The 17,847-nt window shown below is 41.4% G+C and overlaps 1 protein-coding gene across 1 annotated transcript; it reads left to right on the top strand.

Moving 5' to 3' along the window:
* Positions 1 to 326: 326 nt before the first annotated feature.
* Positions 327 to 17,847, top strand: pigeon (protein). The gene is made up of 14 exons (XM_034976682.2): positions 327 to 526; positions 1,262 to 1,684; positions 2,317 to 2,456; positions 2,977 to 3,108; positions 7,816 to 7,989; positions 8,733 to 8,910; positions 9,639 to 9,943; positions 10,647 to 10,823; positions 11,387 to 11,599; positions 11,992 to 12,141; positions 12,901 to 13,097; positions 14,019 to 14,233; positions 14,949 to 15,155; positions 16,337 to 17,847. Exons 1-14 carry the CDS (start codon positions 466 to 468, stop codon positions 16,483 to 16,485), a joined length of 2,721 nt encoding a protein of 906 aa, XP_034832573.1. The 5' UTR covers positions 327 to 465; the 3' UTR covers positions 16,486 to 17,847.

Below are 17,847 nucleotides of genomic sequence, written 5' to 3'. Positions count from 1 at the left end.
ATTCTGTAAATCATACAATATAACCACATGTAGCATAATGGTGAAAATTAGAATAAGAATATGTTTTACTACAAAAATCCTATTCTTTATTCGAAAATATTTCTTATTTAACGGACGAAAATTAAAAATTAATAGCAAACCAATCAAAAAAGTAAGTTTCAATTATATTAGTTAAAGTTTTCATAAAAAATAACGTGAAACGAAATTTTTAGAAGAGGTATCCTATTGGCTCATTTGAAGGCAAGCGCCAATAACAATAATTACTTAAAGTTGGCATCACTGTCGTAGCTAACTTCACTTAGCTTTACAGCTGGGCGCCAGCTGATAGCAATTGAAGAAAATCAATAATGGCCTTCTATATAATTTATTTGTATAGAAGAATGGAATATTGAAAACAACGCGCACATAACGTAACATGTTTGGTAGTATTATGTGAAAAATAAGTGAAAAGTGGGTCATAAGAAAATGTCAGGTCAAAATATTGCTGTAAAACTTTGCGGGGTGCTTCAATCTAAGGACGAAGGAGGTATTCCCTTGTTTATTCACTCTCAAACTGTCTTCCCCTTCGTTTTAGCATGTCACCTTTGTAATAATATGTAGGTTAAGTAAACTAGCTAAAGTAATTTGAGAGGTTATAAATATTTACAAGAAAATTGCATTGGTTCGCATGAAGATATGGTGTCCTTGCTACAACAATTTATTTTAGCTTATTGTAAGTATAGCTAATACTTGTGATAACACCGAGAGAGCCAGACGTTGCTATCTTCATACTGCAGCTGTCAATGAGCAGCTTTTTAAACTAAGATCTATGTTAAAGTTAAGTAAATATTTATTTTGTACTTAAATAATACAGTACAGTCAAGGTGTTAAATTAAATACGTATGTAAGCAAACTGATGTCCAAAAATTAATGAGCTAAACATAAAGAAACAATGGTACTGATTCTGAGCACAACCTACTTTTAGAGTATTCGCATCCCTTCTTCCTAATGTAATATGAAAAGGACAGACACAGTTTGACAGTTTTAAATTTAATTTTTAGATGGTAAAACCCGTGATTTTAGCGCACAGTCGCGAGCTTACTGTTTAAATTTGAAGCGTGCACTAAAAAGTCTTTAAATGTAAAGTTTATATTCTGTCCCTTTTTAGCATTGTTAAAAAGAAAAGGATGCAGATGCTCTAAATTTAGTTTAGAGAAAGACAACGGAATTGGTGCTACTAATTAACCAAATAAAAACAATTCTTTGACGAAATTCTTTCCAGAAGTTACAGCACGAGAATGGCGTTTAGTTGGCCAGGAGCAGGACGGGTCGCAGATCTTAACCTGGATATCCACAAAAAATGGCAACGAAGTAATGAATGTTGGTGTTTACACAAATAAATCGAAAACCCTAGAGATTGTACACATGTTTGAAGAAAAACTGAATATCATCCAAGCATCTGTTAACTCAAGTCGCAGTTTACTAGTCTATGTAGTCAAAGTGGTGCCGACTGAAGATTGTGCAGAGAAAGAGCCTCTGTACTGTCCATTTCTGATATCCTTGTTGCTTGATAAGGTGTACACACCTGAAGAGGTTGAGGAAGGGTCTACAAAGCAGATTATGTTGCAGTTTGTGTATGGCAAGAGTAATAAATACAGTCCAGGAATAAGGAATGACCGTTTCCTGCTCTTCAAGCATTTGGAGTGTAAGTAACATTTTACTGATCTCTTGATAAGTTTGGGAAGCGGTTGGATGAAGAAGGTTAAAGAACAGATATGGTGCCATTGAGGAAAGCATCTGTTCAAAAGTAAATCCACATCCTGATGATGATGATTCTGATGATCTCTTGATTTTAGCTCTTTTATCAGTACCCTTATTATAAATGCGAAAGTGTGTTTGTTGGTTTGTCCTTCAATCACGTCGATTTTTTGCATGGTTGTGGATAAAGACCTGGAGAGTAGCATAGGCTACTTTGTATCCCGAAAAATTAAAGAGTTCCCACGGGATTTTTAAAAAACCTAAATCCACGCGTTCGAAATCGCGGGCATCAACTAGTCACAACACTCTGCTACTCTTCTTGACTATTGCCATTCTTTTTACACTAGAAAAAATCAGCACAATTTTTGTCCTCTCAATTTACTCTCAAATTGAAACACCTTATCAAAACTTTTACATAAGTATATGACTTGATATTTATTTAATGAAAGTTAGCCCTTGAGTGCAACTTCACCTGGTAGTAAGTGGTGAAACTTAGAACTACCAACTAGTGAAGTATTTCACTATTCAGTATAGTTTGTGTAAGTAAATAAGCACCTTTGGAACATTGATAATTTTCAGGCATCAAAATATATCGCTCCCCATTGTTCCTCAATGAATGTGATGATGGCACTGAGAAGTGGGGCTTTGATGGCATCTATCCTGAGCCTGAGACTATAGTGAACATCTTTTCTTGGGCACAGTGGGACTGTGTTAATCAGGTATTTGTGCAAAAGTACATATGGCTGTGTAAAGTGCATTTATGTCGGTACTCAAAATAAACCGTTAATATTACGATTCATTTTTAGGGTTCCGTACCTCAAAAGGAAAATCGGAACCTTTATAGGATCACTTTGTTGTCTGTCTGCCTGTCTGTCTGTCGGTCTGTCTGTCAACAAATCTACAGGGTACTTCCCATTGATCTAGAATCATGAAATTTGGTAGGTAGGTGGGGGTCTTATTGCTGGTATTAGGGGAAAAATCTGAAAACCATGAATTTGTGGTTACATCACACAAAAAAAATTAAATTGTGGTCATAAACTAATATTTTCAATTTTTGTAGTAAGATAACTATATCAAGTAGGGTATCATATGAAAGGGCTTCACCTGTGCATTCTAAAACAGATTTTCATGCATCATAGTTTTTGAATTATCGTGCATAAATGTCGAAAAAATAAGACTGCAGTACGGAACCCTCATTGCGCGAGTCTGACTCGCACTTGGCTGGTTTTTATTCCACAGGTCCTCTTTTACATCCACTACCGCGCCCCCACGCAGGGCTTTGCGGAGGGCGAGGAGGTGAAGTCACCTTCCGAGCTGACGGCCACGCTCTCCGCGCTGCAGTTCCACGCCGACCTGCCGCATGAAACTGTGGTATGTGCTTATACTTAAAAAACCCTTGGTATGCTCAACAAGGTCAAGCACTTCACGCCGCTACACCAGCTGGTAACCTTATATCAAGTCCGATCATGAATGGCATTTCTTCGATGGCTCCGCTAAGTACCAACCAGGGGTGTTACAGATATTCGCATCCGCATCCGCAAATGCGGAACACTCGCATTAATTCAGACATTCGCATCCGCATAATTGATGCGGAGATTGTACGGATGCGAATCCATATTTGCAACAAGCAACAACCTCTGACCTGCAAAGAAAGTTGGCGGGGCCAGAGTGGCGCGTGCCTCGCGCGTGTTCGCTACTTAATATCTTCGTTCGCTAACTGACCAATCAAAAAAGGTACAATGTTACCCAAGAGGGTGTTACGGATATTTGCATCCCCATCCGCGAATGTGGAACATTCGCATTAACTCAGATATTCACACCCGCGGATGTGAACTTCTAATAATCCGTATCTGCGGATGTTAAAATATAGGCATCCGCAACAACCAAATAGTACTTGAGGAAAATGATCACAAACATACATACAACATCATCCCCAAAAGCATGTAACGTCTCTCCCATCGTTGTCGTCCCGTCGTGGTTATAAAATTCTGAAAGATCATGGATTTTTTAGAATTTTCCATGATTCCTTGAATGGCGATAACCTGATGTCATCAGTCCTTGCGGGCTATACGGCAGACGAATATATTTGTATATGAGTATACGGTATACCACGAGTATACCTACCTCACTTTATTTACGTAGGGCTTACGCTTCAAATAAAAAATATGGCATTTCAAATCGAATTTTAAAAAGCAGAATTTATGCTTCCGCCAGAATTTCTCAATTTTTTGTATAAAATAAATTTTATTTGTATAGGCCGCGACATGTCGGCAATGACAATACAACAATTGGCGTATGAGGTAGGAGGGACACCCCGCACACCCGCACGTCACCCGCGCTCCCAGCGGGCTAGCGCGGGGGCTGTGCAGGTGTGCGGGGCGTTCCCGCCCCGATTGCCATTTCAAACTGTCGCGTACTACCTACATATAACATGTAATCAGGTATGTTGGATTCGGGCGGGGTAAGTTTTGAAATTTTGAATTTGGGTAATAGATATTACGTAGTGTAGATAAAAATCACAAAATTCAACAAAATCACTATTTAGGTAAGTAATTTTTAAAATAGATTATACTTTCTAATATATTCCACGACGCGTCAATCAAAAACGCGAACTTTTTTTTTTATCTAACGTTATCACCATAATAACCGTCTCACCATATCTGCTATCAAAAATATCTTTAAGGTGCCCACGGGTTAACTCCCGGCATCGGAAACTGTTTCATATTGCACCAAGTAAGACTAAACACGCTGATAACACATTCATACGACGAAGTTGCAACCAAGCTAATCATGTATTCGCGAAAAGTGATATTTTTCATCTCTCTCTCCATAGGTATAAATTAGCAATTAAGGATGTTATATCAAATTCTGCCTAGTTATAGTTTATACTTTAGTCGATTTCAGTTCTGTGTTCCATAAGTTTACCTACCTAGTTAGTTTTAAATACTCTGTGCCTAGTTTTTCATACGCATACTATGCCCGTGTGTTGTGGACATAATTCTTTATTATAAGTGTTAATTTCTCATTGGAGACTGCTTTGGTTTAAGTGTTTATATATATATATATACTATCTAGTTAACTAATTGTAACTGTTTGTCTCTATAAAATAAAATAAATTAAATTAAATTAAACTAAGTTATTCCAACAAAAACAGCGGTATCCACTAAATCTAATTCCTCATTATTAAGTTGCACAGTGGTTTTCACCTGCTTAACATTTGGTAAAGTGAAAGTATAAGTATAAGTATGCAAACCAACAAGATGAGGAAACTCGCATATTTGGGGCACAAGAGGAGGACAACTCCTACAACTCATCATGATGGGCAAAATGGAAAGTGATGGGAAGAAGAGGCGTCGGTCGCAGAAAAAAGTCTTGGCTGCGCAACATCCGGAGTGGACGGGAATCCCGAGTGCTGCAGAACTACTACTACAAAGCTGACTGCCAACCTTCGCTAGCCGGAGAAGCACGCAAAGAAGAAGAAGAATATATTCCTCTGAGTAATAAGGGTACCTACCCAATTCTGTAAAATTATTGACTTTTGGCAGCCCTACTCGCATGGGACTTTGATATATGGCGAGGATGCGGGTGACAAATGGGAAGCTATTGTTTGAAATTCATTTATTTTGTGTATTTTGGCATGAACTATGGTGTGACTGCCGGCGGGTTTGCGTAACACTCCTAGATGATAGATATCTCTTCATAAAATAGTCTGCCGTATGGTCCCTAAAGCCTGTGGGGCGACAGGGTGATAGCCTAGTGGTTGAGATGTCGGCCTCCTGTTCGGGAGATCTGGGGCTCGATTACGGGCGCACACCTCTTACTTTTATATACATTTAAAAAAATCAATTTATATCACTTGCTTTAACGGTGAAGGAATACATATCGTGAGAATACATAGCCTGAGAGGTCTCCATAATTTTTCTCAATGTGTGTGAAGACTGCCAATCCGCACTTGGCCGGCGTGGTGGAAAATGGCCTAAACCCTTCTCATTCTGAAAAGACATCCGTGCTCAGTAGAGGGCTGGCGATAGGTCCCAGAATTATTGTTTGTATTTGTATAGCATGCCGCATTATCGTATGTTGTTGGTCCGGCGTAAAACAGCCTTAAGGTATTATATATGTAATAATGATACGGTATATCTAAATATATAAAAGGAAAAGGTAACTGACTGACTGACTGACTGATCTATCAATGCACAGCTCAAACTACTGGACGGATCGAGCTGAAATTTGGCATGCAGATTGCTATTATAACGTAGGCATCCGCTAAGAAAGGATTTATGAAAATTCAACCCCTTAGGGCGTAAAATAGGGGTTTGGAATTTGCCCATGCGGACGAAGTCGCGAGCATAAGCTTGTAAAATATTAGAAATTTAATCTAAAAAATATCTGGGATAAAAAGTAGCATACCTATATGTCTCTCTCAGGTCTTTAACTATACCCATGCAAAAAATTACATCAATCCGTTGCGACGTGATTAAAGGACAAACTAACAAACCAATAAACAGATTTTCGCATTTATAATATAGGCAGTGATATATTCCCTCTTTTTCTCATATGGTCCTAATGGTAGGTAACATCTTTGTAATATAAAACCTTCGTATCATTTTCGTCATAGGTATATTATTGTACATATTTTACTTGCTAATATCACAATACGCGAGGGGACGACAACACATCAGTATCCCATCACATTTGCAAGATTATGGCATTCCGATGAGTTCACCTGCGACTCCCATTGACCCCACCATAATCTTTTATTTATCAAGCTACTTTCATATTGCTTACCATGGGCCTTTTATTTCGTTTATTCGGTAAGACTTTTGTATCAATTTCTAACAAATGCTACCTACTTTCAATCAACCAACTTTAGGAAACTATAGAAAATGCCATGCTTTGATAATTGAGCGCTTTTCTTTCAAAGAAATGAAATAAAAATCAAAATGGTTTATTCAAAATCTAAATTCTAAATACCTATATAAAAAAGAAAAGATGACTGACTGACTGATCTATCAACGCACAGCTCAAACTACTGGACGGATCGGGCTGAAATTTGGCATGCAGATAGCTATTATGACGTAGGCATCCACTACCACAGATAACGGAATATAATATCCCAGGCCAGGGTTTAGGCCATAGTCTGCCACGCTGGCTCAATGCGTATTGGCAGACTTAGCTGATATTGCTTAAGATAGAAAATTATAATTAGTCCTTAAATTATTGGTGCAATATAAACTCTATGCGTGTGTTCAGTGTTCACATAAAAGGAAAAGGTGACTGACTGACTGAGTGACTGACCTACTGACTGATCTACCAACACACAGCTCAAACTATTAGACGGATCGGGCTGAAATTTGGCATGCAGATGCATTTGAAAATTCAACCCCTAAGGGAATGAAATAGGGTTTTGAAATTTGTGTAGTCCACGCGGATGAAGTCGCGAACATAAGCTAGTAGGTAATAAATTACATTTTTTGATGGTCGGTTTTTGCATTTGTAAGATGATGATACCTATAGTGGTGATAATTTTTACGCGAACTTAAAACTAAAGCTACGAGAGTTCCATACACGCCCAGGTCTGAGAAGAAATAAAAAGGCATAGATATCTCTTGACTGAGACCGCACACTGGGGTAAGGTGTGGTTTGCAGGAGAGAGAGAAATATCAGTCTGAATAGAATAAGTTAAAAAACGTAAGGCTATAGCTTAAAAATCATGATCACAGTACAAAAAAAAACCAGTTTCATGAAAATCTAAACAGAAAAAGGTAAAAAAATGCCGTGTTAAGCTATACAAAGTCTCCGATAACCATGTCGGAGGATTGCCAGCGAAATATACAAAAAAAAAACCTTCCGCCACTCGCATCCGCACAGTCAGTGAAACGTACCTGTATATTCAATGTATTCTGTGGTGAAAGGGTATACCTTACCCGTGCCTTAGGTACCTCTTCTTACTGGTAATAGCGGAAGCGAACGTAAAATAGAAGAAATAACATTTCACTAGTAAGTACCTCTGCTTGAGCGAGAGGGACTGAGGGGGCCTGTGGGGTAATCTGTGGTAAAAATTCTTTTCCTTTTCAGTTAAACATTCCCCTAAGTCTCCCGCATGTACCAGGAGCGCATGGCGCCGCAGCGGCTTGCGGCTCGTACGAGGACGACCCCATACCGCTTCGTGTGCACGACTGTAGCCTCGATCTGTACATTGTGTGCGATCAGCGTGGCTTGCTGTGTGTGTGCCATCACTATTTGTATAAGGTAAAAGTACACCAGTAATTGGATACTTATCTCAATTTTCTAGCACTCTGTATAAAACACATATTCAAATTTACCTTTTCGAACACTTATCAAAACTCGGTCAATCGATTCGTTATTGTTCAGATGACATAGGCTACATTTTTAGAAATAAAATAAACATAGCGGATGTTACATTCAAAAAAGTCTCTAATTCTTTTTGATATCATATTAATAATTGATATACCTACTGGGATATCAATTATTAATATCTGAGTTCATATATATAAATATAGTACTTACAATATTAAAATATGTATACCAAGCAGCAGAAAAACAGTTTTACTATATTTCAGCGATTAAGAGGAGTAACTAGTCGGGTTTTAGTTTTGAACTTAAAGGTATGATTCCGAACCACACTGCACGCAGCAGCGCTGCCGCAACAGTGCTGTCACGAGCTGTCACAGTACTGTCGCGGCACTACTGGTCCCCATACAATCTCTATAAGCTTATATGACATTACATTCCGAGCTAGGCAGCAATGTTCCGCTACATTGCTGCCGCGACATTGCTGCCTAGCTCGGAATGTAATGTCATATAAGCTTATAGAGATTGTATGGGGACCAGTAGTGCCGCGACAGGACTGTGACAGCTGGTGACAGCACTGTTGCGGCAGCGCTGCTGCGTGCAGCGTGGTACGGAATCATACCTTTATCTTGTTAACTTTGTTGGTACTGGGATAGGTACAGTGTTCAAATCACTTTCAGCCTCTTGACGACTCCACAAGTTCTCTGGTCCTGGACGACGTGGATTTGAAAGACTCTGGTGTCAACTTTGCATATTCTGTGACGCTGCTGCATCACGGATGCGTGGTGCACAGCGTGGTCCCTGATCTACCCTGGTCTCTCGCTAAGTCTTTGCGACCTTCTTATACCCTTTACAATGGTAAGTGATAGTTATCAAGGTAAGCTATGGCTAATTTAATTAACTAAATATCACTTGCTTTAACGGTGAAGGAAAACATCGGGAAGAAACCTGCATGCCTGAGAGTTCTACATAATGTGCTCAAACATGTGTGAAATTTACCAATCCGCACATGGCCAGCGTCGCATCGGCCAAAACCATTCTCACTCTAAGAGGAGACCCGTGCTCTGTAGTGAGCCGGCAAGGGGTTGATCATGTTGATAGCTAAGCGGTGATAGCCTAAGCACCTATTGGTTATTTACCCACATAATAGACATATTATTGGACATATGTCTACACTACGGTCGTTCTGTCACATCGTCATCCCCATGGATCCAAGTGACAGTGGCCCCAGCCTTGCCCCTCTACACGGCTGGGGAACTTACACTATGGTGGAACTTGACACCTTACACGAGAAAAAATCTGACTTCAATCTTTCAGCAAAAATTTAAGGCAATTTTTTTTTTACAAACAACCACCTCCTCATCAACATACCGATGCTATTCACGCACATAATAGACATCAGTTCTCACCACGAACCCTGTTGTCACATCGTCATCCCCATGAACCCAAGTGACAGTACAGCCTTACCGCTTTTCACACTGTGGTAGACCTTAACACTTTAAAAGCAGTCACTATGGGTGTCTTAGAAAAAATCTGACTTCAACTCAACCTTTTAGCAAAAAATTTAAGGCAATATTTTCTTACAGACAACCACCTCCTCATCAACATACCGATGCTATTCACGCACATAATAGACATCAGTCCTCACCACGAACCCTGTTGTCACATCGTCATCCCCATGGACCCAAGTGACAGTGGCCCCAGCCTTGCCCCTCTACACGGCTGGGGACCCCACACTATGGTAGACCTTAACACTTTGGACGTAGTCACAATGGGTGTCTCGGAAAAAGACCTGACCTCAACTTTCAAGAGCGATACGGTGATAGAAAATAAATTGGCCATAATTCATTATGTGATACAACATGAAGGGAATATGGATTTGGCTGAGGAGGTATGTGCATTAAGATTTGTTAATTTTTATTGTTTTAAATTTTTTTGTGAAAGTCAAATCTTTTAAGTATGAAAATTAGGTCCTATTGTAAACTTTTTTTTGTAAGATGATAATTATGTTATGTAGTTGGTATAGTTGTACACGTTTCTTTACGTTACTTACGTTTACGTTTATGAAATGAGCAAGCAAAAGGTATATTAATTTATTTGTACTACTAGCTGATGCCCGCGACTTCGTCTGCGTGGAATTAGGTTTTTTAAAAATTCCGTGGGAACTCTTTGATTTTCCGGGATAAAAAGTAGCCTATGTCACTCTCCACGTCTTTGTCTATACCCATGCAAAAAATCACGTCAATCCGTTGCACCGTTGCGACGTGATTGAAGGACAAACCAACAAACAAACACACTTTCGCATTTATATAAGGGTACGGATTGAACACGATTTTTTGTATCGAAACTTTTTTAAGAGCAAAGAAACTCGACCAATAAAAAAAACCCTCACTATTACTCACAAAGCAATGAAAAAGTCACAGTTTGATTATAGGTTGACTTATGTGCCTTTATGAGCACTTTTTGAGCAAGTGTATTGAAATATATATTTCATCCATCCATCCATCAGCCTGTTTGCGTCCACTGCTGGACATAGGCCTTTCCAAGAGCGCGCCACCAAACACGGTCCTATGCAAATATATATTTGCTTCCAGTTAATTTCGTGGCTATGCCTCAACCAACACGACGGGCTGGGCGGCCTGCAGCGAGTCATGCAGGAGTACCTGATCGGCACCACGTACGCCGTGACGCGCCGCTCGCTGCCCTCGTCTGCCGTGTCCCTGATGAACTGGCTGCCGTTCACGCTGCACTTGAAGTTTGCTGATGTTAAGGTAACGTTTCATCAGTAGCCCCACCGCCGTAGCGCGCAGTTTGACACTCAACCACAACCAACACGAAGACGCCATTACTTTAGTCAATTAAAATAATTTTTATAAATGCGTGCCATGCGGCACTGGCACTAATTACTTGGTACTTTACAACTGTTCGATATAAGATGGCGACCTCAAAATAGTTGTTCTGTTTTATGCCCATTTTATACGACTTCCAAAAAGGAGGTGGTTCTCAATATTAATGTATTTTTTATATTTTTCGAGGTTTCTGGACCGATTTGCACTTTTTTTTTAATTAACAAAATATGTTTCCGTGGTGGTCCCATAAAATTCTGGATCCAACTCCTCAATCCTGATGCTGCAGGGTTACTGCCCGCCTAAGTTATTAAGATTCTGGAAGTGTTCATAGTGAGTTAATGTTGTAGGTACCAAGCAACCCTGATGATGAATAGGCATCTTCTAGGCAAGCGCGCTCCAACCTCATCATTGCTTTTAATTAGGCATGATTGTCGTCAAGCGCAAGCCTATGTCACAATAAAATAAAATAAAAATGTTGTTGGTAGGCGGGGACCGCAAGCGTGTGCGTGTCGGTGTGTGCGCTGTGGCGGGGCGCGGCCGCGGCGGTGGTGCTGGCGCCGCGACAGCGCGTGTCGCAGTTCGCGGAGGACGCGTGGACGCGCCTGTGGGCCGCGCTGTGCGCGCTCGCCACACCCAAGAACCGACTGCGCCCCGACCACGTGAGGGAGAGGCTCGCCGTCACCCTGCACTGCTACCAGGTTAGAATTATTTGCAGCTTGTGGAAAATGTGTCATGCCTTGTCTAATAATCATCCCAATCTCGTACATAAAAAATGGCTGTCTCGTTTTTTCATGCTTTATTGTTAGGCTTCCTTTATTTCGATCGTATAGCGTAAGGTCAACTCCCTTCGGCGGTGTTCCCTTTAGATTACAACATGGGGTTATTCAAGGAGCGGGCCAGCAAATTCCTAAAAGGCCGGCAACGCATCGGCGGTTCCTCTGGTGCTGCAAATGTTCATTGGCGGCGGTAATCACTTAACATCAGGTGACCCGCCTGCTCGTTTGCTCGCTATCTCTATTTAAAAAAAGTTCTTAGTCCCCCAAAAAACCCCAATGTTTCAGTGTCGAACTTATTGGTTGTCCACATATAGCCGGAAGCGTTGTCCCGCTGCAGCACGCCGATGTCCCCCACGGGCCCCCCTATCCCCACTCGGCGCCCTTCCCTCGTGGCGCAGGACTCCCTCCCGTTTATGGAGCTAGACGTGTGCACGACGAGCAAGCAGGAGCATGTTATTGCTGCGGTGAGTTATGTGTTGTTTTGACCACGATCACGCAGAAGCATTGTCCTGCTGGAACACGCCGTAGGATTCCCCCATAGGATCCCATACGGGGCTGAAGACATTCTGCCGTGTGTGCCTGTGGAAATGAGGAGCAGATGATGATGCAAATTATGCAGCGCCTCCTCTTACCAGGGACTGCCTAAAGACCACCTCGATCTTCCCGCTCAGGTTGTAACTTAGTTGGAGCACATGGACATAGCGTAAAATTTAACTTCTCTCATGCCATTTTAACTTTATGTGTCAAATTTCATGTCAAGTGTGATTTGAGTCCTCATTTTAAAGGTTAACCGTACTTTTGACATGACAGTTGACCCAATAGAGTTGAAATGGCGCGTGAGGAGTCATTTTTTACGGACTACACCTAAACTTATAACAATTAATGGAACAAATATCACGACAAAACGTAAACGCTAGTTTAAAACACATTATTATGCCTTTCTAAATAATATATATCCCGGCTGTACTCACGTGTTTAGTCGACGTTAGCCCGACTAGTTTCGAACCCATCCGGGGTCCTTTTTCAAGGGAGTCCGTTCGCGCACGTGCCGCGGAAATCACTCACGGTAGTTTAAACGCTAACATATTATTATGCCGTACGAAAAAGTTCAAGAATTATGGGCGTTGAGGATTCAGTCAGTGAGTTAGGACTTTCTTTTCATGTATTTAAATAAAAACTTATTGCGTACAGTTTTATTGAGGAAAATATGTCAAAATATATAGAACCTTCGCGCGGTGAGCGTGCACCTCATGACGGAGAGCAGCGGCGGCAACTCGGGCGCGCTGGAGAGCGGCGTGCACGCGCTGGCCACGCGCTGGGCCGCGGCGCAGCTAGACGCGGCGCGCGCGCTGTGCCGCGCCGTGGTGCGCGCCGTCGGCGCCGTGCCGCAGCCGCACCAGACGCGTGGCTTTCCCTTCATGTACGCAGGATTGCTCGCTGTAGCTTTTGTTTTGTTTTCGTTTAAACTTTGAAAGTTTTATTTTATTTGCGCTTGTTATACTGTGCGTTCGGGCATTGGGTGATGATAGAGTCCTTTTATTCCATCTTGCAACTAGGGCTGCAATAGTTGTTTTCCATGTCCGCTATCTTTGGCGTGGTTCCACGAGAATCCCACTTTCTTAAGGTCTGCTTCAATGGTCCAATGATGGCATTGGGTAGTGGTGTTTTTATTTGTGCTTGTTTTCTGTGACCTTATTATTCATCTTGGGTTTATTGCCATTTTGAGTTTTGACACCTTTGCTTGGGACCGTCCCGGAGCCGTACCAGATGTGCGCGGCTTTTCCTTTATGTACGCAGGAGGATTTTTCGTTGTGGTTTGTGTTTGGTGATTTTTTTTTTTGTAAGTTTGGGTTCAATTTTTTTTTGTATTGTGCGTGTGATTCCTTTGTTTAGATCGTAGATTCATTAAGTAAGTATTTCATTTTCCGTTTCACATCTTGCAAGTGTAGAAAAGTTTCTTTTCATATTTAATTTCAGTTGTTGATTGATTGTGATTTTTATGTTTTTCAGCTAATAATTAATGTTGGTTGATTTTGTTCGTGCTTTTAATTTGTGGGGTTTTATTTTGCAATGTATTGTTTGGGTTTATATTTTGGATATCGCTCTTTACGGGTCGAAACGCACGGGTCGGTTTCATGACTCTTGGGTCATATAGCGGACTCGATGCAACGGCATCACGGCACGGCAATGTGCATCTGTGGAAATTTTTGCAAACGATTTAATATGTTACAAAAATTGAGCCGATAAATCGAGGTCAGATATCTGACCGCCCGTGTGTTTCGACTTATACAAGGAGGTCCTGTCCCATGTCCGGTGTTCACCATAGGGCGTCGTTTTCCAGCGATGAGATGGACGCGACGCACGCGCTGATCCTGCTCAAGGTGCTGGAGCAGTACTACGTGGCGACGGACTCGATCGCGTTCCCGCTGCCGCAGGGCTTCAGCTCGTTCTTCACGTACCTCGGCCACCGCACGCTGCCCTTCCACGCCTTCGTGCAGTACGTGCACCGCAACGTGTTCGAGCTGCAGATCGACGTGCTCAAGGCGATCATCGCGAGTCAGTTTTTTTTAAATTCACTATAGGCAAACGCTTGACGTTTTAAGTAATTAAATGTCACTTGCTTTAACGGTGAAGGAAAACATCGTGAGGAAACCTGCATGCCTGAGAGTTCCCCATAATGTTCTCAAAGGTGTGTGAAGTCTGCCAATCCGCACATGGCCAGCCTGGTAGACTATGGCCAAACCCTTCTCACTCTGAGAGGAGACCCGTGCTCTGTAGTGAGCCGGCGACGGGTTGATCATGATGATGATGAAACGCTTGACCAAGTAGCTAGGCTTTAAGAAATTAAATATCACTCGCTTTAACAGTGAAGGAAAACCTGCATGCCTGTGAGTCCATAATATTCTAAAAAATGTGTGAAGTCTGCCAATCCGCACTTGGCCTGCATGATGGACTATGGCCAAACCCTGAGAGGAGACCCGAGCTCTGTAAGAGCCAGCTATGGTCATGATGATGATGATGAAACGCTTGAACACAATCACGCCTGATGGAAATTGATGATGTGGCCAAAGGTGAGGTGAGGTGTTTACCTAGAAGATGCCTATTCACTCTTGTTTTAAAGATACCCGGATTGCGTGAAGACCGGACATTTCACTATCACAACACAGTGATGTGTTTGCGGCATTAACTTCATCGTTCTGTTGCAGTAAGCTCAAAAGGGCTAGAACACAAAGCCGTAAAGCCAGTTGAAAAAAAATTATTTTGTGTCCAGGTAAAGACGATGACAACAAGCGGTCGGTCAACAACAAGCTGCGGTTGATACAGATAGTGGGCGAGGCGCGTGGGCGGCGCGCGCTGGCCGCGTGGGCGAGCCGCGCCGCGCTGGTGCTGCGCGCGCGCGACCACGCCGCCGCGCTGCTCAGCGGCGTCACGGCGCCCACGCGCGACCACGCGCCGCACCGCCCCGTCAAGGACACTGGTACACTCACCTCTCGCTCTAAGCCTACAGGCACGGTGCAAGGCGCATAGGCCTGCGTGGTCTACGTAGAAGTCAGTTAAATAGAGAGGCACTGCCCGTCGTACTTAACGCGGCTGAGCACAGCGCTCATGTGGGAGCTGTTCCTGGGACGCGTGAGGCATTATATAAACAAATGTCGTGATCTAGTTTGAGACTTAAACATTGCATTCTCAAATTTCAACAAAAGTGCGTGGTATAGTACAAATAGTACTATCTAGTTTGTGACTTAAACATTAGATTCTTAAATTAACTTGAGAGCACGATTTTGCAAAAATGGCGCCACTTTGTGATTCTAACATTAATTCTAAGATTAACTTAAGAGCTCGTTATATTGTTCGAGTGTTGCTATCTAGTTTGTGACTTAACAAGTGTACAAGTGGAGCTATAGTAGAACCATTACGTTTCTGACTTAAGTTATTCCCTCATCCATACTAATATTATAAATGCGAAAGTGTGTCTGTCATCCGTTCAACCGATTTAGACGAAATTTAGTACTGAGATAGCTTACATCCCGGAAAATGAAAGAGTTCCCACGGGATTTAAAAAAAAACCTAAATCCACGCAGATGAAGTCGCGGGCATCATCTAGTTATCTACATATTACTCGATTACAACGTACGACGTACAAGCCTTATATTATAAGGGGATGCAGAACACACTTAGGAGAAAACAATGTCTTGATTAGAATATGTCGCGAACATAATAATCTTTTTAAAACTGCGAAAAATATGATAATAGATCCTCATTCACTCTCCTTGCAGCAGTACAAAAAAATGCTGCATCAGTATATTGATGCAGCATTATAAACTCGTATGCTTCTTCGTAATTTTTCTTATTTTCCTTGTTTTATGTAATATTTAGTATTTAATATTTAGTACTATAATAAATTGCAGTGTTTTTATTTTTTATTTTTTCATATTTATATTTTTAGCTTTAAGTTAACTGGTAATCCCGCACTTGCAAACTTTTAAAATGCATGCTGGTTTGCCAGTAATTGGGTGTACACTCTAAATTTTTTCTCTGTGAATTGTAAGTGTTATTTTATAATATGTGTACTATCTGTTGGCAAACCAATAAAATAAAATAAAATAAAATTAGTGTATACCTACTGTATGTTCGTACTGTCTCTATCTCTATGTCCAGGTATAGCAGCACTGCCGGCGGGTGAGCGGCTGTCCCCTCTCGACACGTTCCTGGATCTCCTGACTGCGAAGGCGAGTCTCAACGAGCTGGACTTCAATCTCATCATAGAGGCGACGCTAGCTTCGGTGCAGCAAGAAACCAATGCCTAACTTATTGCTATCTATATTAATGAAAGCAGAAACTGACTGACTAACATCAACGTATCCATGTACAGGTTAAAGTGTTAGGTCTAAGGTCTTAGCTTAGACTTAAGACAGAGTTAAAACGAGACAGAGCTATATCTCTCACATAAATCTGTCTCGTTTTAACTCAATGTTAAGTAACGATTAGCGACTCTGAGTACGGCTGTTAGTTTATTTGTTATTTAATTTAAGTAGTCTTATTCTCATTTTTTATAAGGATTTAAGGTCCAAACGCACTTGCGCTGCGCTGCGCGACGTGACGCGTCGCGGCTAATCCTTCTAATATTATAAATTTGAAAGTGTGGATGTTTGTATGTTTGTTACTCAATAACGCAAAAACGGCTGAACGGCTGAAATTTGGAATGGAAATAGATTATACCCTGTATTAAAACATAGGCTACTTTTTATCCCGGAAAATCAAAAAGTTCCCGCGGGATTTTGAAAAATGTAAATCCACGCGGACAAAATCGCGGGCATCAGCTAGTATAGTATATAATGATTTTGAAGGGAGCAAAGCGCACTTGAGCAACGCGGCACGGCAAATATACCTACAGTACACGGCAGAAAGTAATGTACATCGACCTTTAGAAGTAGATAGCTGGTTTGTAAAGTGTTGTCCGTCATTGAGACCGATAAAACGTCATATAGGTATGAGTGACAGAGACAATGCTCTACAAAGCCGAAATGTCATTCTAAAGGCCGATATACTTTTTGATTACTTTCTGCCGCGCACTGCAGTTTAGAAGTTTGCATGGAGCAAGGCACTGCCGCGTCGCCCAGAGCAGCGCTTATGCGTTTGGACCTTTAGCTTTCTCTTCCCTTTGATGAGCACAAAATTGTAATTTAGACATTAGCTAGAATTTTTTTAATGAATCGACTAAACCCATTTTGATGCGGATTTTGCATTTTGCTTTTTTGTGAAGCCCTGAGTGCTACAGTATAATAGTTATTTATTGTCTTTAACTATGAACTAGTTTTTAAAGTAATGTATAGTATAATGCATACATTTTGAGAACGCTCTCGCCATATTTGCTCTATGTGTCGAATTTACGGTTCACCAATAGATTAGGCAAGATCGTATTTCGTCACAGGTTTGCAACTAGCGTAGCCCCCTCAGTCCCTCTCGCTCAAGCAGATTTTCTTACTTGTGAAATGTCATTCCTTCTACACTTCACGTTGTTTGTCAAATACCTACTCACGTACAAATACATTTTGACAAACAAAAAAAGTGGCCACGGTAATAAGGACAAAACATAATCATTTTGTCACGTTCTAACAAGAGCTTAAATGCATTTAGCTATCTCGCTCTAACAGTAAGTGTCACAATGG

This window comes from Maniola hyperantus, chromosome 2 (genome assembly GCF_902806685.2).
Source record: "Maniola hyperantus chromosome 2, iAphHyp1.2, whole genome shotgun sequence".
NCBI lineage: Eukaryota > Metazoa > Arthropoda > Insecta > Lepidoptera > Nymphalidae > Maniola > Maniola hyperantus.
This window is presented reverse-complemented; position numbering and strand designations above follow the sequence as displayed.

Excerpts from the sequence above, each read along its gene's own strand:
- pigeon (XM_034976682.2), top strand. The coding sequence starts at position 466 with ATGTCAGGTCAAAATATTGCTGTAAAACTTTGCGGGGTGCTTCAATCT. Across the intron at positions 2,457-2,976 it reads AGTGGGACTGTGTTAATCAG|GTCCTCTTTTACATCCACTA; the intron begins GTATTTGTGCAA and ends TTTATTCCACAG. Across the intron at positions 8,911-9,638 it reads TTCTTATACCCTTTACAATG|ACAACCACCTCCTCATCAAC; the intron begins GTAAGTGATAGT and ends ATTTTCTTACAG.